General features: G+C 44.3%; 1 protein-coding gene across 3 annotated transcripts in view; it reads right to left on the reverse strand.

The window, feature by feature from the left end:
* Window positions 1–24869, reverse strand: part of LOC149444212 (SRSF protein kinase 3-like) — a 52856-nt gene extending 27987 nt beyond the window's left edge. Inside the window, exons 1-5 of one of the 3 annotated variants that reach the window (XM_089654785.1) lie at window positions 24181–24869; window positions 10607–10694; window positions 4868–4976; window positions 4626–4713; window positions 2958–3047 (exon numbers count right to left, since the gene is read on the reverse strand). In XM_089654785.1, the coding sequence (XP_089510911.1) occupies window positions 2958–3047; window positions 4626–4713; window positions 4868–4976; window positions 10607–10694; window positions 24181–24321 (516 nt within the window). In that variant the 5' untranslated portion in view covers window positions 24322–24869. The remainder of the gene's footprint in view (window positions 1–2957; window positions 3048–4625; window positions 4714–4867; window positions 4977–10606; window positions 10695–24180) is intronic. The other 2 variants (XM_089654784.1, XM_089654786.1) reach the window with 2 other exon arrangements.
* Window positions 24870–25098: the final 229 nt, after the last annotated feature.

Consider the following 25098-nt stretch of genomic DNA (forward strand, 5'->3'; position numbering starts at 1 on the left):
GCAGAGGCCACCAAAAAGTACATTATAGATATTAGCACAGCAGTCAATGGATCTAATGCACAAGCTACATCTATTAACCCCTCGCCTACCGGGCACTTATACCCCCTTCCTGTCCAGGCCAATTTTCAGCTTTCAGCGCTGTCACACTTTGAATGACAATTGCGTGGTCATACAACACTGTACCCATATGAAATTTGTATCATTTTTTTGAGACAGAGCTTTCTTTTTAATCACCTCTGGGTTTTTTATATTTTGCTAAACAAACAAAAACAACAGAAAATTGTGAAAAAAAAAAAGTTTTTTTCTTAGTTTCTGTTATAAAATTTTGTAAATAAGTGATTTCTCTCCTTCACTGATGTACACTAATGAGGCTGCAGTGATGGGCACTGATAGGCTGCACCAGGGGCGGACTGACCATTTGGAAACTCGGGCACTGCCCGAGGGCCCAGGGTCAGTAGGGGGCCCCATGAGATGCCCCTGGTACCTTTTTCATAGGCTTTTTTGAGTTTGGGCAAGGACACAGGGGCCCCATGATCCCCTATTGCCCGGGGGCCCCATGAGTTGTCAGTCCGCCCTTGGGCTGCACTGATGGGCACTTGTATGCGGCACTGATGGGCACTGATGAAGAGGCACTGGTAGGTGGCACTGATGGGCATTGACAGGCATCACCAATGGGCACTGAAAGGCGGCACTGATAGGCGGCACTGACTGGCACTGATAGCGCGGCACTGATGCGCACTGATAGGTGGCATTGATTGGCAGCACTGATAGGTGGCACTGACTGGCATTGATAGGTGGCACTGACTGGCACTGATAGGTGGCACTGACTGGCACTGATAGGTGGCACTGAAAGGCAGCTCAGATGGGCACTAATATGTGGCATTGATGTGCATTGGTAGGCACTGATATATGGCATTGATGTGGCACTGATGGGCACTGGCAGGTGGCACTGATGGGCACTGACAGGTGGCATTGATCAACACTGACAGGTGGCACTGCTGGGGCTACACTGATCATCAGTTCCCTGATGATCAGTGTACATGTCCCCTCCGAGGAATCCTAATTACTGGCTCTCCTCTCCTCTTGAGCTGTCAGCGTGACAGTACATGAGGAGAGAAATGCCGATAACCGGCATTTCTTTATTTACATGTGATCAGCTGTGATTGTACACAGCTGATCATACGACAGAGCCAATGCCTTCTGCTCTTTCTGTTGATCGGTGATCATCAATAGCCGTGCTGCACGCCCCCGGAGCTGCACATGTGCAGTTATGGTGGGAGAACGTCATATGACGTCCTCCCAGAACAAGAGAACCGCCTTGCGCCCGTCACTTCCTTATATGGCGGGCGGAAGGCGGTTAAATGGACCTACTACAAGAGGGATGATGGTTTTAAGTCCTCATGCACACGGGACGTTTTTACAGCGGCTGTTTTTGGCTGCTGACATTTTTTTCTACAGCAAATAAACCCCCCAGCATGTTATCCTATGTGTCCATACACACATAGACTGGAATCAACGTTTTTTGGCTGAGATGTTATTTGGCTGGAAAAAAAAAGCAGGACTAGTGGGTTTCTTTTTTAGCTGTAACAACGCTCTAACGTTGAAAAACGTGGCAAAACGTGGTAGAAGGCCACAAACCAGCGTTTTTGGACTTTTTGTGACCAAAAAAATTATTATTTTTGGTAACAAAAACTCTAACAAACGCGGAAAATGCAGCTAAACACTAATACAAAAACGCTAAAAAACACAGCTAACGTTAGCAGCGTTATCAAAGCGCCCCGTGTGCATACAGCCTGAACGCACAGTAACCCATTTTTTTTACAGGGAGTCTACTGCAACTTATCATTAGGGCTCAATCACACCAGGTGCATCGCAGTGCATTGATCAGCATCAATACAGGCTCATCACAATAGAAAAGACTTGTTCACTATGGGTCCTGTTCACACCATACATGTGCTGTGGTGTGCATTGCATAAAAATGCAGGTACGTCACCGCATGTTAAGGCACCACAATGCATCAGAACATGCTGCAGTGTATAGAATTGAATGTCATTTTCCATTGACATCTCAATAAAGTTTAAAAAAAGGTAAACATTGTGATGCATTGCATGGATGCATTGCACAGCCCCTACCAATGAGTACCAGCATGAGAGATTTATATAGGTACTGGCAGGGCCGTGGATAAGTATGTATGGGGCACAGGTTAGCAGGGGGGTTCAGGCAGTATGGGGTCCAGGTTAGCAAGGGGGTCCAGGTTAGCAGTATGGGGCCCAGGTTAGCAGGGGGGTCCAGGTTAGCAGTATGGGGCCCAGGTTAGCAGTATGGGGCCCAGGTTAGCAGGGGGGTCCAGGCAGCTGGATGAATCAAATGTGAGCAGGGAGGGTGATTTTCACGGTGGAGGGGGGCAATTACTGGAACCGATCCCCTTTATGGCTTTCTATGCAGCAGCTGAAAGCTGGCTTCTTCTTTCCCTCCTGCTGCCTTCCATCTGCTGCAGATAGAACTATACAAGGGATCAGTTCTAGTAACTGTCCCCTGGTGCACCCATAACCCTCCCTGTGCACCATACATTTCCCCCCTGCTACCCAGGCCTCCCGTGTGCCGGCTTCCCTCCTCTCCTTTCCACTGGCAGCTTCAGGCACACAATAGGATCCTTCAGGATGGAGAGTGGGGAAAGGGTGCGTCACATTTAACCCTTCCTTTACTGAATGAACACAACGAGGGACTGGTACTGATCACTCACTGTGTTCATTCATAACTGAAGCATAGTAAACTGTTTTTTTTGGGGGGCGCTGTCATATCGGCTGTATGGGGCCCTGTGATTTCTAACAGCAGCCCTGGGTGCTGGTATGAACAGGCCCATACGCTTTGCACCACTTCATTGGAAAAACCTGTCAGGTCATCTTTAGAATTAGATACCACAAAACAGAATCAGTTGTCTTTTCTAGTATTAGGATATGGAGGCCGTTTTCTCCAATCAGTTTAAAGTCATGCAGAAACCGTATGATGTTTTCTCCTTGCGATTCCTTTTTGCGTGCGCCATTCACCTGCAATTGAAAGATACCAGCTTAGATATAACCAACAGCTACTACTCCATCATACAAACAAACAAGTGTACACACATGCATGCACACAGGGGTGACAAGTAGAGGGGGATCCAGGTGTAGAGGAGCAAAGGCCGTCATTATGTCATTTCACAAATTTGCATAAAGTTGGCCGTAGATTGTTTATTTTTTCATTCAGCCAGAAGGCTGAACCAAAAAAAAAAACTAAAAAACAACTTTCTCCATCCACATGATTGAGGTGGATGGAGGACCCACTGTTGTAAGAAAAAAATGATCAGCTACTGTAGCCACAGATCAAGAAAAGTTTTATAGTATGTCCCTTCATCGAACAGGGACAACCACACACTGATCGAAGTTCAGCAGGTTCTATGGCCAGTTTAATGTAGACTTCCACTCCAAAAAAACAAATTGTTTGTATCTGGCTCCAGCCCCCTCCCTCTCCAACACCTGCAATTTTTTTTAAATTGCTTTTTATTTTTTTGTGCTGTTTTGTACTTCCTCATTTCTCACCTAGGAGAGAATTACATTACGCCCGATCCACGTGTGCACAATGTTTGCCCCTATCAGGCATCTCTGTGCATGCCTGTGTGTGTCCATGTGTGTGCATCCCAATTAGGAAGGTACAGGACATTCTGTTTGGTTTGCACACACGATGAAAAATCTGTGCTTGCGTGGATCGAACAGAAATTCCTGTACCTTCCTAATAGCGCCACATTCATGCACCCATGCACGGATCTGCTGCAGGGATCTGCCAGGTCCCAAGGGATGGGCAGAGCACTTTGGCATGTCTGTTAATACGCTTGACCATCAAAGATGGCGGAGTGAGGTTGGGAGGGTCCAGCAGGAGGGGGATTGAAGTTCTTCTTTAAGAGCCAGTTCACCCTTGAATTCTGCGCATTCCCCTCAAGTGTGATTAGGCATCCTATTCATTTGAATGGGCTCCAAATCGCACTGGAATGCACCAAACGTAGTTTATGCACTACTTCTGAAATATGCACCACGCCAAATCACATGGTACCACAGTACCAGGAGCGGACTGACCATTTGGGAACTCGAGCACTGCCCGAGGGCCAGGGGTCAGTGGGGGGGGGGGGGGGGCAGGGGTCAGTAGGGGGCCCCATGAGATGCCCCTGGCACCTTTCATAGGCTTTTTTGGGTGTGGTTTGAGTGTGGGCGAGGATGCAGGGGCCCCATGATCCCCTATTGCCCGGGGGCCCCATGAGTTGTTAGTCCGCCCCTGCACGGTACCATGCAATCTGGTGCCTGCAAACGCACTGTTTTTGCGATCTGCTTTTGGGGGTGCCAGTAACAATATATTGGCACCTGCAACAGATCACAAAGGCAGTGTGTTTCATTTTTTTGTCTTTTTTTAAATTAGATGTAAATCTAATTGGCACACTACAATCAGAGAACTTTTTAGTGAATTAAAAATGTTGCAATTGCTATAACAAGATATTGATTTACTTTTGATTTAAAAAAAATGCTAAATGGAAAAAAATTTGGATTGTAGCAGCGATTCTGGCCTTGGAACCCCACAAACTGCCCTCATGACATTATTACACAGTTAAGCAGTGCAATTTCGTCCATGGCGGCTTCATTAAACTTTTTCCCGCTCTTTGAAATCTTCACCGCAACACACTTCTTCATCCTGGAAGGATAAATTTGTGGAGACGTAATCGGTCACACTATTTTGTGGACTGGTCAGCATTAGAGTACCTTGCCTATCTAGCTGCTGTCAGGACTACCCAATGCCAACAAAGGCAGTATGCCCAAAATAATAATATGTAAGAAGTACGACTTACTGCAAATCTCGACACAGCCACACCGTGGAGAAATAGCCCCATCCGACCTTGTGCATGACTTGGTACCTCCTGTTCAGCTCTTCACCCATTTGTGCCGGGTGGTATCCTCCTAAGAAGTAAGAATTCACATGCAAGGAATATACATTGAAACAGTGCAAAGGGACTATTCATTTCTACAATTTTCTCATAAAAATTATTTGTGCATTTAATGTCATTTATGTATGTTATTTACCTGTAAAAGCCTCCCTTGTGTAGACATCCAAAAGTCTTGAGACTGCTGAGGGCTGCCATCTTGGATGATGTTAGCTGCCTCAACATATGGTGGGAACCCCTGTAATGGTCACATCAGGTACAGATCCTACTCATGAGCAGAGACCATAGCAAAAGTGTCCCCAAGAGCAATGGTAATTGTGACATCAAATTTCGAATTAGTTTTAGTCATAGTCTTTCTCTAGAAATTCCAAACTCATCATACACTCACTGGCCACTTTATTAGGTACACCTGTTCAATTGCTTAGTAATACAAATTGCTAATTGGCCAATCACATGGCAGAAACTCAATGCATTTAGGCATCATGACGTGGTGAAGACGACTTTCTCAAGTTCAAACCAAGCATTAGAATGGGGAAGAAAGGGGATTTAAGTGACTTTGGACGTGGCATGGTTGTTGGTGCCAGACGGGCTGTTCTGAGTATTTCAACAACTGCTGATCTACTGGGATTTTCACGCATGACCATCTCTAGAGTTTACAGAGAATAGCCAAAATTAATTCTGCAACATGTCTTTGGCAAAAAAAAAAAAAATCCTAATAAGTGTACATTGATTGGTTTATGGGCCACCTTCAAAGTCAGGGACCCATGGAGTTGGTGTGCATTGACTTCCTGTGCCTGGAGTCGGATCAGAGTGGACAGGGAAATATCCTGGTAGTGACTGACCATTTTACCAGGTATGCCCAGGCTTTTCCTGCTAGAGATCAGTTAGCATCAACTGTGGCAAAGATTTTAGTAGAAAGGTTCTTTGTGCATTACGGACTACCACAACGTATCCACTCAGACCAAGGGAAAGATTTTGAGAGCAATCTCATCAAGAGACTCTTGAGTCTACTAGGCATCCAAAAGTCGAGGACTACTCCATACCATCCTCAGGGAGATCCTCAGCCAGAGAGATTCAATCGTACCCTCCTGAATATGCTCGGGACTTTGACTTCAGTGCAAAAGCAACACTGGAGTAAGCATGTAGCAGCCATCGTACATGCCTACAATAGCACTGTCAAAGACGCTACAGGATACTCTCCATACCGGCTGATGTTCGGCCGGGAAGCCCGACTGCCAGTAGACTTGGCTTTTGGAACCTCTGTAGACCATACCTCTGCAGCTTCCCATAGAGGATATGTGGACCGCCTAAGGAAAAGCCTGAAGATTGCTTATGAGAAGGCTCAAGCCACCTCAGACGCCAGGGGACAGAGAAACAAAGAGAACTTTGATCTCAGAGTGCAAGTACAGGACTTACAATCTGGAGACAGAGTCTTACTGAGAAATCTGGGCATCCCTGGAAAACACAAGTTGGCGGATAGGTGGCGATCAGAGCCCTATGTCATCTGCAAACAATTGCCTGGATTGCCAGTTTACCAGATTCGACCGGAAAAGGGTGTTGGCCCACTCAAAACCTGGCACCGCAACCACCTTTTGCCTTTGTCAGATGCAGTCCGTCTACCATCACAATCTGATCCACAGTCTACCCCTCAACTTCTCAGAGGACTAGACCTGTGACCAGGTCTCAACCCACACTACCTCCTGCAGATGAAGAGGACAGTGAGAGTGAGGAGGTAGGGACAGATTTGCTGTGGCCATCTGACATTTCCGAACCCACCATTCCTTCTTCCACGGGAGTGACTGACGTAGTTCCTCTTAGGCCAGAGGCTCCTGAATTTGTGCCTCAGGCCCAACCTGCAGAAGACTTGCAAGAACCTGAAGACTGGTGGTCCATTGTTGATGAGGGAGAAGATGTGGAGGAAGCTGAACTGGGAGAAACAGAGAGCGTCGAGCAAGAAGCGAGGGTTGATGAGTCAGTAGTGTCAGAACCAACATCGGAAGCAACGCCAGAACCATTGCTAGAGCCCAGGGAACAGAGAGAGCGTAGAGTTATTCAACCCCCAAAAAGACTGACATATGATGTGTTGGGTGAAAACTCTGAAGAAGTAGTACATGCTTCTCAAAGGACTCTCGTGACGCCTGGTTCTCCTACAGCAGTTTTGGCAGAGAACAGCCCCAACTCACCCCCTGGCACATCTGGTTGGGCCATTCCCATTAGTGTGGCCTATGGGCAGGACAACCCTCACTCTGCTACATGGTGGGAGGTTCCTCTGCCAGATTCTTATGCAAGTGTGAATAATTTAATTTCCTGTGTGCACTAACTTTGCTTTCTCTCCGCGTGTATATAAAAAGCATGTAACAGGTTGCTTTTACTGCTGTCTTTGGAGGACCAAAGCTTCTCTGGTGGGGGGAGTGTGTAGCAGGCTCCTTGTACAACAGGATTCAGAAGGAATCACATGTTCAGCAGTCAGTCCCTCCTCTCTCTCCCCTATTTGTAAAACCTGGGCATTCTGCCAAGTTCATGACTCATCCACTACACAGCAAAGAACGCTGGGAAGGGGAGGAAGCAGGAAGTGAAGGGGGGAGAAGAGAGAGACACGAGGCTGGAGAAAAGACAGGGACATGTGGAGCCCATCCAAGCAGAGGAGGAGGCACTACAGCACCCAGCGTGGATAGAGGGACCCTGCTGTGTGTAAAGAGTCTGGTGAGCTGTCCCCCTGGAGAGAGTAAGACACACCATTTACACTTTGCATATAGACTGGGACATCCGCACCCCACTGCTGGGATCTCACCCATCCGGGGCCCTGTGCAAGCCACAGATCCCCCTGCCTGCTTTGCCCCTCACCACCAGTGTAATTGAGACTGTCTGCCCCGGGGACTGACACATACTGGGAGATTGCATCCTGCGACTGCCCCTGGTCTTGGGGTGCTTTGTGTTGCTTTTAGACACTGAGATTGGACCCTCTCAGCCCAGAAACCTAGTGAAATCTGATGTAACCCACACCAGCTGAAACTCCAAAGAAGCCTTCAGCTGCTATTTACTTCATTGTAAGGACTAAACGTGCACCAACTAGAGCTCCACCGTTACAAGGACTGAAGTGGGGGAATCTGGCTTAGTAGCTTTATTAGAGGTACCTCTTTATTGCATCCTGTTCTGACTCTGAGGTGATTTTTGGCTAACGCCCCTCAGAAGCAGAATCATACACCGGTGTGGGTAATACATTTCATTGATAGAGCATAAGTAAGTTTATTTGTTTGATATCAGTTGTATTCTGCTTAAAGTGCGACTCTGCCATCAGGAGATTTTTGGCTGTGAAGCCCTCTAGTGGCAGACCAATTTACTGCATTGCATAAAAGAAGAAAAGTAAGTTTTGAAGTTGAAAGGGGAACCCCACCCCTCTACACTGCATTTCATTCTCCATAAAATTGTTCTTGTTTCATTTAACCCTGTGTCAGCAAATTTCTTGGCGGGGTATTTGCTATTCAGTACCAGTTGTGCCAGAGGGATTGGGTTTGCTTAGGGTTGGATCTATTGAGCGCAGGACCCATAATATATTCCAGCTTGTCCCAAGGGGCAGTGCTACATATATATATATATATATATATATATATATATATACACACACGGTTTTTCTTTTTTTTTACTACTAATGGCGGTGACTGATAGTGGGACTGTGTGGTGGGCAATCAGACCGTTGGGGGCACTGACTAATTGCCACTGACATCACCAGTAACATTAATACAGTGATCAGTGATAATACTATACACATTGTCACTGTACTAATGACACTGGCTGGGAGGGGGTTATCATCTAGTGCAGGGGTGGTGAACAAGTTAGACACAAAGAGCCAAAATTTTAAACTGTGAAAGTCAGAGAGCCACACCACGCAGTGACCTGCCAAAACAGACAAACACTCACACAAAAACACATAATTAAAACCATATTATTTACCATAACACTTTCTTCCCCTTACAAAACACAGGGATGACCAGAGACTGCGGACAGCACAGGGATGACCAGAGACTGCGGACAGCACAGGGATGACCAGAGACTGCGGACAGCACAGGGATGACCAGAGACTGTGGACAGCACAGGGATGACCAGAGACTGCGGACAGCACAGGGATGACCAGAGACTGCGGACAGTACAGATGACTGCTGACCTTTGGGGAGGTGGGGAGCGGGTACCTGAATTTGACAGGTACCCGCTCTTACTTCCGCAGAGTTTTTGTTTGATCTTACCTGTTCCTCGATCCAGCCGCGCGCTGTCTTCCCGGCTTCTGTAATGGCGCTCGGCATGACAGCCGGGTGCCCAGTGCGCATGAGCGAGAAGCACTTGCGCTTTGTGATTGGTCCGGCGGCTTCTGGGATCTGTCATGTGTCCCAGGTACCGCCTTACCATTCACAAAAAGCACCGCTTCTTGCGCATGCGCACTTGGCACCCGGCTGTCATGCCCAGTGCCCACACTACAGAAGCCGGAAGACAGCGCGCCGCTGGATAGAGGAACAGGTAAGATCAAAGAAGTAAGAGCAAAGAGCCGCATTCACTTTGGCCGGGAGCCGCATGTGGCTTGAGAGCCGCGTGTTCGCCACCCCTGATCTAGTGTGATCAAGGGATTAAATGTGTGCCTAACAATGTGTAATGTGTGTAATGAGTGCTGCTTTTACTAAGGGATCTCTTTGTTTCTCATCCCTGCTTTGCAGAGAGATTGGTCCCTCTTTAGAGGGCCCTGTGTTGACTGTCAGCACAGGGTTCTGGGCTTGGAATGTACACAGCCGATCAGCAGGTCCCGGCTGTGAATCATTGGCTGGGACCTGCTGACCGATTCACAGTGGGTGTCAGTGAGGGGGGAGCCCTATACTCGGAAACAGGCAGCGAGGTACCAGTATGTAGCTGTGGCTGCGGAGTACAGAAGCAGTTAAAACAATGTACCAAACAAAAACACCTATATATCCTTAAAACTATTAAAAAAAATAATAAGGTTGGCAAATTAATCATAGAAGTCCTTTTGAGTTACACATGCCTGATGAAGGGGTCCTTGAGACTCCGAAACGTTGCCTTGCTGCAGCTATGTGATCGTTCATTAAAACGTTTGGACCCATATTGGTGATCCTCGCTGTGCTGGTGACATTTTCCCTTGCTGTTGAGTTACCCGGCACATAATGACACTGCTAAATTTTGATCTGGGTATCTATGCAACAGTAATCTCTGATCATGACATGGTTACATCTACAATACCAGCCTTTCCCTCCCTCCTCATTTTCAGCACATCATCCCCTCTAAGACTACACTTTAAGGCAGGGTTGTCAAACTGGTGTCCCTCCAGCTGTCGCCAAACTACAAGTCCCATGAGGCATTGCAAGATTGACAGTTACAAGTATGACTTCCAAAGGCAGAGGCATGATGGGACTTTTAGTTTCGCAACAGTTGGAGGGGCGCCAGTTTGACACCCCTTTCAGGGCACCCATAAAGAGGCCGATATTTGTATTGGGAAAAATGGGATCTCCACAAGGCATCTCAAGCTCTTCAGATGCTAATGGATTGCAAGGACACCAGACCCCATGAAAACCTGAGTATGGTCAACTGCAAATAAAATAAATCCCCCCCCTAGCCAATGTGTCACCTCCAAGTGCTCTGATGACCCACCTTGGCAATATTCTGCGGGGTTCTCCTGGTCCAGATTGTTGGCAGACATAGTGAAAGTTGTATTTGCCTCTAAGCAGGATGATTGCCCCTGAAACACAAGCATTTAGTACACATTATTATTATTATACAGGATTTATATTATTATTATTATTATACAGGATTTATATTATTATTATTATTATACAGGATTTATATAGTGCCAACAGTTTGCTCAGCGCTTTACAATATAACGGGAGACAATACAGCAACAATACAGTTCAATACAAGAGGGATAGGAGGGCCCTGATCCTTGGAGCTTACAATCTAGTCTGTACATCCACTTACATTGCCTCATATGATATTCTGTGAGTTGATCATTACCATGTCTGACTGTCGATGCCCTCCCTTCTTGTCCTCGAGGACCCTTTCAACCTGTCCTCAGGTCCCTGACAAGTCAGAGATGTGCCAGGCCTGTGGAGAAGTTTGGCATTTCCTTCTGGCCCAGGGAAGCTCAGATGTTTGAGCGAGGATCGTGCTAATGGAGAAGGCAGAGATGTCAAGCTGACCTGCCTAGCCCCGGTGCCCTGGCGGCCATCCAGTTTTGCAGCGGAAGGCTTTCTCATTCTGCAGGATAAGGAGCAGAGTGGGATTTTCCAGATGTACTCAACTTCGAAAATCTTTTCCTTCATTACCGAGGAATTATAGAAATGTATGCTTGGCAAATGGAAACGTTAAAGGAGATGTAAAGCCTAAGTGATGTAACATTGCGTATCAATAACAATTGTTTTTTGTTTTTGTTTTTTTTGGGGGGGGGGTATTTTTTAACTTTTACATTCTTTATTGCACCTGCTGATGATCCTTTGCAGCCACTTCATATTTGCATGCCCGATCCACCAAGAAGAATGCTTTGCTCCCCCTTCCCTTTAAACATGAACTGCAAAGGAGTTTTGGAACCCTCAAAGTGGTTGTAAACCCTTTATTATACCCAGTTAAAGTGTTACTAAACCCACAACAGTACAATCAGTCTGTATATGCAGTAAAGCATGCTTGATATACTCACTGTGGAACCTAAGGGGTTAATCCTCTGCAATGTGTAAAATCACTGTTTAATCCTGACTTCTCTGATCCTCCCCTTTCTTCCAGTGCCCCCCTCTTATTCCCTGGTAAGATATCGTGTGGAGTCACTCTGCGCATGCTTAGTTTGGTGTGTATTGTTAGAAAGTTGTTTTTATCTTGGGAGAGTGCATGTGATCAGCACAGGGCCAATCAGCACTGTCCAGACAGAGGTCAGGGGTTCCGCATCCTCCTAGAGCAAAATTAAAACCCCTACAAGCTTTAACATGTGATCGGCTGGATACTGATAGAAGTCACAAGACTGGTGTAACTGCTGATGATAAAAGTTATTTAGCTCTTTACATTTACTAAAATAATTGCATTTCCATGTTGTGTGTACTGTGGGAGAACAGATATAGTGAAATCAGGGTCCTGGGTTTCGTAACACTTTAAGTGACTGGCCTAAGCTGATACACAGAGATGAAAGAAATCCTCTTATATAAGTTGTACCTGTTTATCAGAAGTTTTCTATTCTCTACAGCTGTTCAAAGTCCAGAATTTGCACAGCTTGTCTGAGCTTTCAGAAAACGGGGTGGGGAGCTAAAATTACATTAATTGAGTAAAGCTCTGAGAGCTGATAGGAGAAAATGGATACACCCCCTTAACGCAGCACACAGAAAGAGAGCTTAGGCTATCAATCACAGGCTGTGTGCTTGAGCAACATTTTATAAGAAAAACACTTTTTTTTCAAAAATTTTGGTCTTTCATTTATATAGCAAATAAAAAAAAAAAACCAAGTGGTGAATAAATACCACCAAAATAAAGTTTTATCTGTCTCAAAAAAATGCTAAAAATTTAATATGGGTATAGTGTTGCATGACCGCGCAATTGTCATTCAAAGTGTGATGACACTGAAAGCTGAAAATTGGCCTGGACTGGAAGGGGGTGAAAGTGTCTGGACTTGAAGTGGGTAAAAAGTGCACACACATTGTAGAACACTGCACGAGTTGTTTTGTGGGATAAATTATATTTCGGAAATTAAATTATTTTTGGGTTGCGACCAAATGACCAAGGACAAATGTGAGTTCTGGGGTTCCACAGGTTGACAATCACTGCCCTATAACATGAGGTTCCATGGGTTGAGAACCACTGCCCTATAACATGAGGTTCCACAGGTTGAGAACCACTGCCCTATAACATGAGCTTCCACAGGTTGAGAACCACTGCCCTATAACATGCGGTTCCACAGGTGGAGAACCACTGCCCTATAACATGAGCTTCCACAGGTTGAGAACCACTGCCCTATAAGATGAGATTCCATAGGTTGCGAACCACTGCCCTATAACATGCGGTTCCACAGGTTGATAATCACTGCCCTATAACATGAGGTTCCACAGGTTGAGAACTACTGCTCTATAACATAACAAATGTAAATTTTTGTGCTCAATTCCACTTTTAAAAATGTTATAGAGAACATAAAGTTGCTTTAGGAGGTTCTGCTGCCACCCATAGCAGCCAATCGAAGTTAAAAAATCTTTCTTGCATGTGAAGGGTAAGCCCTAGCTTGGCCATAGACAGTTACTCCAACAGCACGGGTCACCATCACACTTCATCCTTCCCCTTTAGGACTTCATCCATATGTTACAACATAAGACCATGCAGATTGCACCATTATCTTTAAATTACTTGAAGCTGCCTGCATTTTGCTGAGTTAATCAGCAAATATTACATGTAATCCAAGGGCTCAGCAGTCTCCTATCCCGCAAATCCATGAATGATGTAGACCAGTCTTGTTTAATACAAGTACATGTCAAGGATTAAAGTCAGCGGCATAGGTTTACCCCGGAGCACTTTATTGTGAAAAAATAGAGACATATAATTCTGTAATTACTGTCACTCTTAGGAAGAGGCACATTAATGTGTCATTTATAACAGAATTATAAGTAAAGTCGTAAAGCCAAACTAAGCACCTTCATGGGGCAGTACTATCCAAGGGGCTATAAACCATTCTCCAGGTTCATTAATAATTCCTCCAAGCAACACTATCAAATTATTTTTGAGTGGAAAAGGTAGCTTTGAGCATCTCCAGCATCGAACTGCCTCACTAGCTAAGAAGTCCCAGTACCTTTACTTTGGAATGGTCCCTAAAGTATAACTGGAGGCAAAGCTTTGATTTAGTTTTAGACAAAGTGGAGAGGGATTAGGACCCCTGTCAGTTTTTTTATTCCTGTCTGTGCCCCTGTTAGGGAGATTCACCCTCTCTATTTGTCTTGGTGACTATTATCACCAGAAGCAAAAGTAAAAAAAAAAAAAAAAAAGGCCAAATTTGAATGGTCGTCAGAACAGGAATAGAGTGGAAATCTCCCAGTGGGGAGACTAGTTCTGGTGACCCTGTTGACTCCCATGGATTTCCCTCAATTTAGAGGGCTGTCCCTTCACTTTCTGTTGTTGAAATGGGACGGGAAATACTGTAAATGGAGATCTGATGTATGATGGAGATGTATCCAAGCACATTAGGTCCTTTAGAGGCATATTTTAAAGTGGTTGTAAAGGCTGAAGGCTGTATTCTATGCATGAGGGTAAAAAAACCTTCTGTGTGATGCTTCCCCACAGCCCCCCCCCCCCAGTACTCACCTGAACCCCATCTCGATCTAGCTATGTGCACAGGAGCCTCGGCTGTCCTGGGTCTCTCTCAACTCAATGACTAAGACACAGCTATTGACTCCCACTGCTGTCAATCACAGTCAGTGAGCCAATGAGGAAAGAGTGGGGGGGGAGGCGAGCCATGGTTCTATGGGGTTTATTTACTAAACCTGGTTGACTCAGAATCTTGGACACCTGTGCATGGTAGCCAATCAGCTTCTAACCTCAGCATGTTCAGTTAAGCTTCAGCAATAAAACCTGGAAGCTGATTGGTTTTTATGCAGAAGTGACAAGATTCTGAGTCAACCAGGTTTAGTAAATAAACCCCTATGTGTCTTATGGATGCATAGAGTGGAACTCAAGAGTGAGCATTCACCAGTGCCCCCACAGCAAGCAGCTTGCTATTGGGGGCACTGGTCAAGGAGGAGGAGCCAGGAGCATCGGCAGGGGACACGAGAAGAGGAGAATCAGGGCTGCTCTGTGTATAAACATTGCACAGAGCAGGTAAGTATGACATGTTTGCTATTTAAAAAAACAAAAAAAACAGAATCTTTAATATTGCTGTAAGCTCAGTGTTTAGAAAAAAAATAACTCCTCTGGACTATGTTTTTGAGAAGATCTTTCAGGCAGAAAAAAAGCTCAATGCTCTTAAAAACAATGTTTAGGAGTATTTGCATTTTGAAGTGTACATTGAAAAATGAGCCGAGGGGAATGTTTTGGAAAAAAACTCTTGCAAAAGCAAATGCCCATAAACTCTCCTAAACTCTTGTGCAATATGAGCTACTATGAGCATTGTTTCTGCCAGAGATCCTGGCATTTGTTCTGCTCATGGACCCTAAAGAATAATTCCAGGTATGGTACATTTTATTGTAGTTACATTATTCCAGCTTGCACCAATGTAAGTATGTGTATACCATACCTGGCCAATACTGCTGGTAGCTGGAGATCACTGAAGCAGACTTCACTACTCTAGTGACCTCCACTTGGGTCCAGGTCCTGTGCTGAGTGGCCAGCTTGATGCATTGTTAATACAGGGGGACAACTGCTTGGCACGGGTGCAAATCACAGAGTGCTTTACATTTCTTGAATGAATGACTGGACAATTGGGACTTTTTCTGAATGGCGCCCGTGCTGAGCGGTTGTCCCCCTGTATTCACAATGCGTCAGGCTGGCTGCTCACCACAGGACCTGGAAGCAAGCGGAGATCACTGGAGTAGCAGTGTTTGCTTCAGTGTTGTCCAGCTACCAGGGGCATTGGTCAGGTATGGCATATACATAGTTAAATTGGTCCAAACTGGTAAAATTTACCATACCTGGAATTCCTTTTTAACCTCCCTGGCGGTATTCCCGAGTGTAGCTCAGCATTAACTTTTAGTACCAGAAGCGGTAACCCCGAGCTACACTCTCCAGTGATCCTTGTATCACTTATCGTGTCCTGTGCTCCCACGATGTTCCCCCTGCAGCGTCCCCGGCCATCTCCTCCGGCCGATACCGGCATCCGTCTTCCGGGCTCCGTTCCCTGTGAGCGTCGGGACGTACGGGGGACAGAACCGGCGGGAAATTCAAAAATTTCAAAATGTGACATTCACTAAATACACTAACATTTGATAGTATTCCATTACTGTATCAAACCATTTCACATACATTTTGTCCCAAGTGCTTTGTCCTGCGCCCTGCCTGCATTTTTACTGTTCTTTCTACCTGGAAAGTGAGAAACGTCCATGGCGTCCAAAAAGTGTCCCTTTAGGTCAAAAGCGGTTTTAGACCGGATAGAGAACAGCGATAGTAAATTAGAACCACTTGCAGAATTGAGTGATAATGATTCGTGGGGGAAATTCATCATCAGACACTGAAAATGATTTTGCGACTGAGCGATGTGCAAACTTGGCGCTCTGTTTCAAATTTCAGTGTTTTTGGTTTGATTACATTATTGAGTTACATTTATTATTTTTTATGATTATTTATTATATTATAATTTATGATTTCGTGTTTCAAATTTTATCATACCCGGGATGTTTACTAGACCCTTGTTCGGACAGATTTCAGTGAGTTATTCCTAAGAATTAGAGGCCTACAATAAAAAAACAACAAATTTCCACTGAAAGTAATGTACCGCTTTGAGCACAGAAATACTGACATAATCAGACCTCTAGGGAGGTTAAGGAGAACTTGATGTCTGTTGCAACATCAAATTAAAATACCACCTTAAATAAATATTTATTAAAAAAAGATTAGCTGGACTATTTTTCAGGGTCTGTTGGCTAGAACCAACCCTCATAAAAGTGTCTAATTCCCATTAGTCAAAATATATTTGAGATGGTTTTCAGTTTATAGGGCACAGGGATATAATCCTATCTCAAGTTTTATAGATCTCTCCAAAGTCTTTTTAAATCAGTGTTTATGGCCAATTTTCCCACACCGTGATAAGTGGGTGAGTGCTGAAAATAGCCATCGCCCTGTAACCTAACCTCATCAGCCTCACATCTGCGGATATGTGATATGTCAAATTCAAGTGACATCGAGGGGTAATTTCAATGGGCCAAATTCAGTGATGACTACAGGACTGGGAAGTGACAGCAGTCCATGCTATCAGCCAGTACATACATGGTATTCATCTTATAAAGTGTTAACTAATTTCAGATTTGCAAAAAATCCCAAAAATTACAAGCAAAGTTGAGCATCACCTGCAAAAGTCCAGCCATGTAGGCCAGAAACAATCAATGGAAGTATAGTCATTACTATATTAAAGAAGAACTTCGGGCAAAAAAAACTTTTTTTAAAATACAGGTAAATAAGTATACAGTACAGTCATGGCCAAAAATATTGGCACCCCTCCATTTCTGTCAGATAATGCACCACTTTTCCCAAAAAATTGTTGCAATATTTCTGCATTCTCATGTCTATTTCTTTTGTTTATATTGGTATGACACAAAAAAGTGCAGAAGAAAAAAGCCAAATCTGACAAATTCACACAAAACTCCAAAAATGGACTGGACAAAATGATTGGCACCTTCTCGAAATTGTGAGAAATAATTGCATTTCAAGTTTGTGATGCTCCTGTAATGTGTAATTAAACTCTACAGTATCAATTACCAGCAGGGGCGGACTGACAACTCCTAGGGCCCCCGGGCAATAGGGGATCATGGGGCCCCTGTGTCCTTGCCCAAACTCAAAAAAGCCTATGAAAAAGGTACCAGGGGAATCTTATGGGGCCCCCTACTGACCCTGGGCCCTCGGGCAGTGCCCTAGTTTCCAAATGGTCAGTCCGCCCCTGATTACCAGGTGCTGACAATATAGAAATCATACCGGCAACCAGTTAAAATGGTGAAAAATTGACTCAACCTTTCTGTTCTGTTTCTCTGTTTGCCACATGGAGCATGGAGAAGAGAAAGAGCAGCAAAGAATTGTCTGAGGATCTGAGAACAGGGGTGGACTGACCATTCAGTCACTCGGGCACTGCCCGAGGGCCTGGGGTCAGTAGGGGGCCCCATAAAATGCCCCTGGTACCTTTTTCATAGGCTTTTTTGAGTGTGGGCAAGGACACATGGGCGCATGATTCCCTATTGCCCGGGGGCCCCATGAGTTGTCAGTCCGCCCCTGTCTGAGAACAAAAATTGTGGAAAAGCATGGACAATCTCAAGGTTACAAGTCCATCTCCAGAGATCCTAATGTTCCTGTTTCCACTGTGCGCAACATTGTCAAGAAGTTTACAGCCCATGGCACTGTAGCTAATCTCCCTGGACGTGGATGAAAGAGAACAATTGCTGAAAGGTTGCAACAAAGGATTGTTCAAATGGTGGTTAAAGAACCTCAATCAACTTCCAGACAAATTCAAGCTGACCTTCAGGCACAGGGTACACCTGTGTCAGCTTGCACTATACGTCGCCATCTGAATGAGAAGGGGTGCAATGGTAGGAGATCCTGGAGGACCCCACTGCTGACACAGAAACATAAGAAATCCAGATTGGAGTTTGCCAAAACTTACATGAGGAAGCCAAAATCCTTTTGGGAGAATGTGTTGTGGACAGACGAAACAAAATTACAGCTTTTTGGTGAAGCCCATCATTCTAGTGTTTTCAGAAAAAGAAATGAGGCCTTTACAGAAAAGAATCCAGTCCCTACAGTCACACATGGTGGGGGGTCACTGATGTTTTGGGGTTGCTTTGCTGCTTCAGGCACTGGATGTCTTGACCGTGTGCATGGCGTTATGAAATCTGAAGACTACCAAAGAATTCTGGGGTGCAATGTAGGGCCCGATGTCAGAAAGTTGGGTCTCCGTCAGAGGTCATGGGTCTTCCAGCAGGACAATGACCCAAAGCACATGTCAAAAAGCCCCCAGAAATGGTTTCAGACAAAGCGCTGGAGAGGACTGAACTGGCCAGCAATGAGTCCCGATCTCAATCCCATAGAGCTCCTGTGAAGATATCTCAAAACAGCAGCAGGGAAAAGGAACCCTTCCAATCTGAGAGACCTGGAGAAGTGGGCGAAAGAAGAGTGCTCCAAAATTCCAGTAAAAAAGTGTAAGAAACGCAATGATGGATACAGGAAGCCATTGATTTCAGTTATTTTTTTCCAAGGGGTGTGCTGCCAAATATTAAATTGTGTGTGCCAATAACTTTCTCCAGTCCATTTTTGGGGTTTTGCATGGAATGTGTCAGATTTGGCTTTTTGTTTCTCACCAATACAAACAAAAGATATAAACATGAGAATGCCTAAACATTTGTGATGGCAACAATTTTCTGGGCAAAGTGGTGCATTACCTGACAGAAATGCAGGGGTGCCAATATTTATGGCCATAACTGTATATTCCTCAATAAACACAAAGGATAAAAATCCATTTTGTGTGCACCAAATGCCATAGCAATCCCAGATACTACCTTCTAAAAGTAGCAGTGACATCATTACTGTGCTGCACCCTGTGCCAGAGAAGAGCTGTGGGAGGGACCCACTATAGGCTGCCTGCAGAAAACTACAGGAGGGGGTGGAGACAAGACCAGTCAACCTGCACAGAAAGAGAGAGTTGAAGAGACTGGTCTTTATGACACCCATCCAATAGACAGGAAGTGAGGAGAAATCACCTAAATGGGGACACAGATGCCAGAATTTCCAACCCTTTATGGATAAACACATTTTGGCTAGAGTTGAGCATCTATTCTCAATATGTTTTTTTCCAGTGCCAGTATGAGCTGCCATCTGTGATATAAAAAATGTTGAGAAGCAATGTCGGCTATCCTTATCGCACTCTATTTTGCGGGGAAACGTTTCCTGGTGACAGGCTAGTATTTGACACTTGATTATATTTATTTCCTGGTTGCAGCACAAGTAACATGAGCACAAATGGTGATTGATTTCATGAAATTCTGAGTAAGGACTCATGTACACTGCAGCTGATAAACTCATGTTTAGGAGCATTTCTGTGTTTTTTTCAGCAGCCCCTGAACTCTCCCTAATGTTTTCCTATGTGTCCATGTACACATCGTTGTTTACAGTTGTTTACAAGCGTTTGAGTTTACAGTCATTTTTTTTAACACAGGAAACTTGCGTTCAGCAGTCGATTTTATCAGCGTTTCAAATGCAAAACGCTTGTAAATGCAGCAAACTGCGTTTATAAGCATTTGCGTTTGAAAATATTTTTTAACTCTTCCAGTTCCCGATGTTGTCCAGAGCCTTTTTTATAATGAAAAATGCATGCAAAGCGTTTTCAAGGTACTCAAATGGACAAAACACTGAACACAGGATGTTCCTACCAAGGTTGTCACACATTGTAAGGACCAATTCACACCTCAGACCTCTCCCACCCTTGGAAACAAAAGATATGTTAATGACCATTCACACCTCAAATTCCTCATGAAGACCCCCTGCCAGGTGGCCTTAATGACTCCCTCCACCAGACACCTTTCCCACCCTTGGAAACAAAAGAAATGTTAAGGAGCAACTCACACCTAATTATCTCAACACATACTGCTGTCTCTGCTTCTACTCTCTGTATTTCTCTGAAACAGTCTGAAATAGTTAATAATTTACCACTTTTCAGTGCATTCTGGGCGTTTGGGAGGTTCTCCTGTGCTTATCTTTAAAAAACGCTTCTAAAAACAAACACACATAAACAGATGTTTTTTAACCTACGTTTTCCAGCAGTCAGATTCCATCGTTCAGAAGTGTCCTGTGTACATGGGGTCTAACCAGGGGCAGACTGACCATTTGGAAACTCGGGCACTGCCCGAGGGCCCCGGGTCAGTAGGGGGCCCCATGAGATGCCCCTGGTACCTTTTTCATAGGCTTTTTTGAGTTTGGGCAAGGACACAGGGGCCCCATGATCCCCTATTGCCCGGGGGCCCCATGAGTTGTCAGTCCGCCCCTGGGTCTAACTCATTTAATACCTGGCTTTCTAGTCATTGCTGTGATTCGGAACACGCCGTCATAAAGCCGAAACTTTGTGTCACAAGACAAAGTGGTGTCAACTTCACTAAAAAGTTTCATGTGGACAGCAACTCTGAATCCAGAATATATAATTGTAAAATCGTGGGAGAAACTCAGAATAGTAATGGCAGATAGAAACTCAACAGTTTATTTAACCTCCCTGGCGGTATGATTATTTCAGATTTTTGGTGCTGAAAGCGGTACATTTTTTTGCATGGAAATATGTATTTTTTTAATTGTAGGCCTGTAATATTTAGGAATAACTCACTGAAATCTGTCCAAACAAGAGTCTAGTAAACATCCCGGGTATGATAAAATTTGAAACACAAAATCATAAATTATAATTTAATAAATAATCATAAAAATAATATAAAAATAATAAAAAATTTAATTCAATAATATAATCAAACCAAAAACACTGACATTTGAAATATAGCGCCAAGTTCGCACATCGCTGAGCTCAGTCGCAAAATCATTTTCAGTGTCTGATGACGAATTTCCCCACGAATCATTATCACTCAATTCTGTAAGTGGTTCTGATTTACTATCGCTGTTCTCTAGCTGATCTAAACTGCTTTTGACGTAAAGGGACACTTTTTGGATGCATGGACGTTTCTCAGTTTCCAGGCAGAAAGAACAGACAAAATGCAGGCAGGGCGCCGGACAAAGCACTCGGGACAAAATGTATGTGAAATTGGTTGAGACAGCAATGTTTTACTATGTAAAATGTAAAAAAAAAAAAATGACATTTTTTAAAATTTTTAAATTTCCCGCCGCCGGAAGCGGCGGCGGCGGCGCCCGTACGTCCCGACGTCACAGGGACAGGACACAGAAGCCGGATGCCGGCATCGGCCGGAGGAGATGGCCGGGGACGCTGCAGGGGACACATCGTGGGAGCGCAGGGTAAGGTAAGTGAAGAACACATGCCGGAGCAGTGCCGCATGGTATTCCCGAGTGTAGCTCGGGGTTACCGCTTTTGGTACTGAAATGTTACCCCGAGCTACACTCGGGAATACCGCTAAGGAGGTTAAAGTGAGTCTAGCATGGGAAAAGTTTTGGAACTGACATTGCTGGCATTGAAAATGCTAGTTGCCTGGCAGGATGGATCAGATCTGCGGATTGAGGAGCATAATGGATCGGAGTCCAATCCATTATGCTCTCTAATCCGCAGATCCAATCCATCTTGCGGGGATCATCGGCTTGCAGCCTATACGGGGTTATATGATCTTGCAACACTTGTGGTGGGGGTGCTATGGGGACACAGGGAGGGGAAGAGCCAGGCTGTGTGTGCACGGCAGGGACCGCCCAACTCTGGAGGGGTGACACCACGTGTTACTGCACAGGGTGACACCAACCCCAGGGACGCCTCTTCTTATCTTTTACGCAATATTTTTAAATTTCAGACATGGAACAACAGCACAGGACACAGCTGATAACAGATCACTGTACCGGCCCGCTACCAGTGTCATGTGATCGCTGTGACCAATCACAGCAGATCACATGACAATTGTATACAATGGATGGCTTCCTTTCATGCCATCCAATGTATACAATTGTGTTTGTTAGCTTTGATTGGACAAAGCAGTCTCATGGTACAAACAGGGCCAATCACAGCCCATCTGTATCATGTGATGAGCTTTGCCCAATCACAGCTAATCACAAAAAAAGACTGAATGAATCAGTTTCATTCAGTAAAAATGGTAGCTAATATCAATGAAATTCATTGGTATAGGCCAGGGGTGGGCAACTGTGGCCCTCCAGCTGTTGTAGAACTACAAGTCCCATGAGGCATTGCAAAACTGACAGTTACAAGCATGACTCCCAAAGGCAGAGGCATGATGGGACTTGTAGTTCACCAACAGCTGGAGGGCCACAGTTAGGCAGTCATATTGTGTAAAAAAATAAAAATAAAAATCCTAATCACTTTACTTTACCATGGTAACATTGTATTGGTCTGGTCACAGTGTGTTGAAAAAAAAATAGTAAAAAAAAGAAACAATATAAAAAATTTAAAAAAAAAAAAAATATTTTTTTTTTGTTTCTACATACTGTCACCATTCAGTGTCCCTGATCGCTGCCACACCAGTTATATAATAATGCTGTACTGGACTGATGACAATATTGTTCATATATTTTGTAATAAAAACGCATTTGAACATGCAGTATATTTATATATATTTATTGAAATATATTTTGAAATATATTGAATATGGCCAAAATTGTAGCATTTCAAATATATTTTTATACCATATGGGATGTGACACCATTTAGTCCAAAAACATTCTTTTCTTTGTCTTAAATTATCAGCAGGCTGGAAAATTTCTATCTGAGAACATTAGACAATTGAACATGCTTGTTGTTTAATTTATTACAGGTACTTATATAGCACCATCAATTTATGCAGCGCTTTACATATATATTGTACATTCACATCAGTCCCTAACCCTCAAGGGGTGTACAATCTAAGGTCCCTAACTTACATTCATACATACACATACTAGGGACAATTTAGACAGGATCCAATTAACCAGCATGTCTTTGGAGTGTGGGAGGAAACCGGAGTACCCGTAGGAAACCCACACAGGCACAGGGAGAACATGCAAACTCCAGGCAGGTGGTGCCGTAGCTGGGATTTGAACCAATGACCCGAGTACTGCCAGGCGGAAGTGCTAACCATTTAGCCACTGTGCTGCCCATATTGCCTTCTATTGAAACCCTATACAATCTAATTCTTGCCTCGTTATCTAAAGTGTTTATGCAGTGAAATATAAAAAAATATTTTCTTATACTTCCTATGAAAAAGGTACCAGGGGCATCTCATGGGGCCCCCTACTGACCCCGGGCCCTCGGGCAGTGCCCAAATTTCCAAATGGTCAGTCCGCCCCTACTTGTGGGAAAGCGTTCAATTTTGCGCATGTTCCTGCAATTCACAAATGTGAACGTAGCCCAAACTGGTCACTACGAACCAATGACTATCATTTGCTCTTTGCTTCATGCATATTGATGTGAATGTACAATATATATGTAAAGCGTGTAAATTGACGGCGCTATATAAAATAATGAAACCTGAAATAATACAAATAAATAAAAATGCATAAATTTTCTTTTGGTGCTCTCCTAGCTAAGTTTAATTCATAAAGCAGTACAAAAAAAAATCACATCAATTATTACTAACCAATGGGATTTGAGCTTAGTGTTGTCAGATAATTAGGAGAGCTCTTCTAATTGGTTGGTATGAATTTGCAGTACTATAGGCATCGCAGGGGCGGACTGACCATTTATAAACTCGGGCACTGCTGAGGGCCCAGGTTCAGTAGGGGGTCCTATGAGATGCCCCTGGTACCTTTTTCATAGGCTTTTTTGAGTTTGGGCAAGGACACAGGGGCCCCATGATCCCCTATTGCCCGGGGGCCCCATGAGTTGTCAGTCCGCCCCTGATGCATCGCTTTATTAAAGGTTTTCTCCCAGAAAAGACTCACAATTGAGATGCCCAGTGTGTCCAGAGCTCCGTCTGCAGCCAGTACATGGGATTGGGATCTTTCTTGCTGTGTGTGATCGGCACTCCCTATAAAGTGTTCTGCAAAGCCAGAGAGCTGGAAAGAGGCGGCCATACGGTTCATAGAAGGGCAGCGAGAAGACTTCCTCTGAAGGGGAATGTGGTGAGGAAGGGAGAGGTGAGATCAATTTCAAATCATGTCTGGAACTTCTGTCTATTGGTAGGAAAGTTATTTTTTTGGGGGGGCGGGGGTGGGGTGATCATAAAGTTTGGACAGCTGCACACTGATCCAGTTACCGTCTTCTTATGATCACACCTGTTTTAACTCTTAGATTTCCGGTGCTGCTTATCCTCCAGCTGTATCCCCCCCATCCAATTTAACTATTTCTTAAATTTAGTGCTTGGACCTTGAAGAAGGGGACATTCCCCGAAAGCTTGTCCTCAAAATTGTATGTTAGTGCAAATAAAAAAAGTATCCCGGACAGTACTCAATTGTTTCTGTCGCAAATGCACTAATGCGGCTACAATCACCTCAAACTTACATTTAGCGCACACATTTTTTTGGGGCCAGCTTGGCCTAAACAAGTATTTAAAGGGACATTAAACGTGGAGTTGGGCTTTATTTATGTTGACTTGTCTTTCCCTCCAGGCAGATATATATACCATAGACAGACAGAAAAGACGCAACAAAGCGGCTCTGTGTTCATTAATGCTTTGTTGAATTTATTTATTTTATTATTATTATTATTATTATTATTATACAGGATTTATATATTATTATTATTATACAGGATTTATGGCGCCAACAGTTTGCTCAAAACTGTACATTATACTGGGAGACAATACAGCTACAATACAGAGGGATAGGAGCAGGGGCGGACTGACAACTCATGGGGCCCCT

Source organism: Staurois parvus, unplaced genomic scaffold (genome assembly GCF_062004578.1).
Source record: "Staurois parvus isolate SC_StPar_1 unplaced genomic scaffold, SC_StPar_1.0 ptg000799l, whole genome shotgun sequence".
Classification (NCBI taxonomy): domain Eukaryota; kingdom Metazoa; phylum Chordata; class Amphibia; order Anura; family Ranidae; genus Staurois; species Staurois parvus.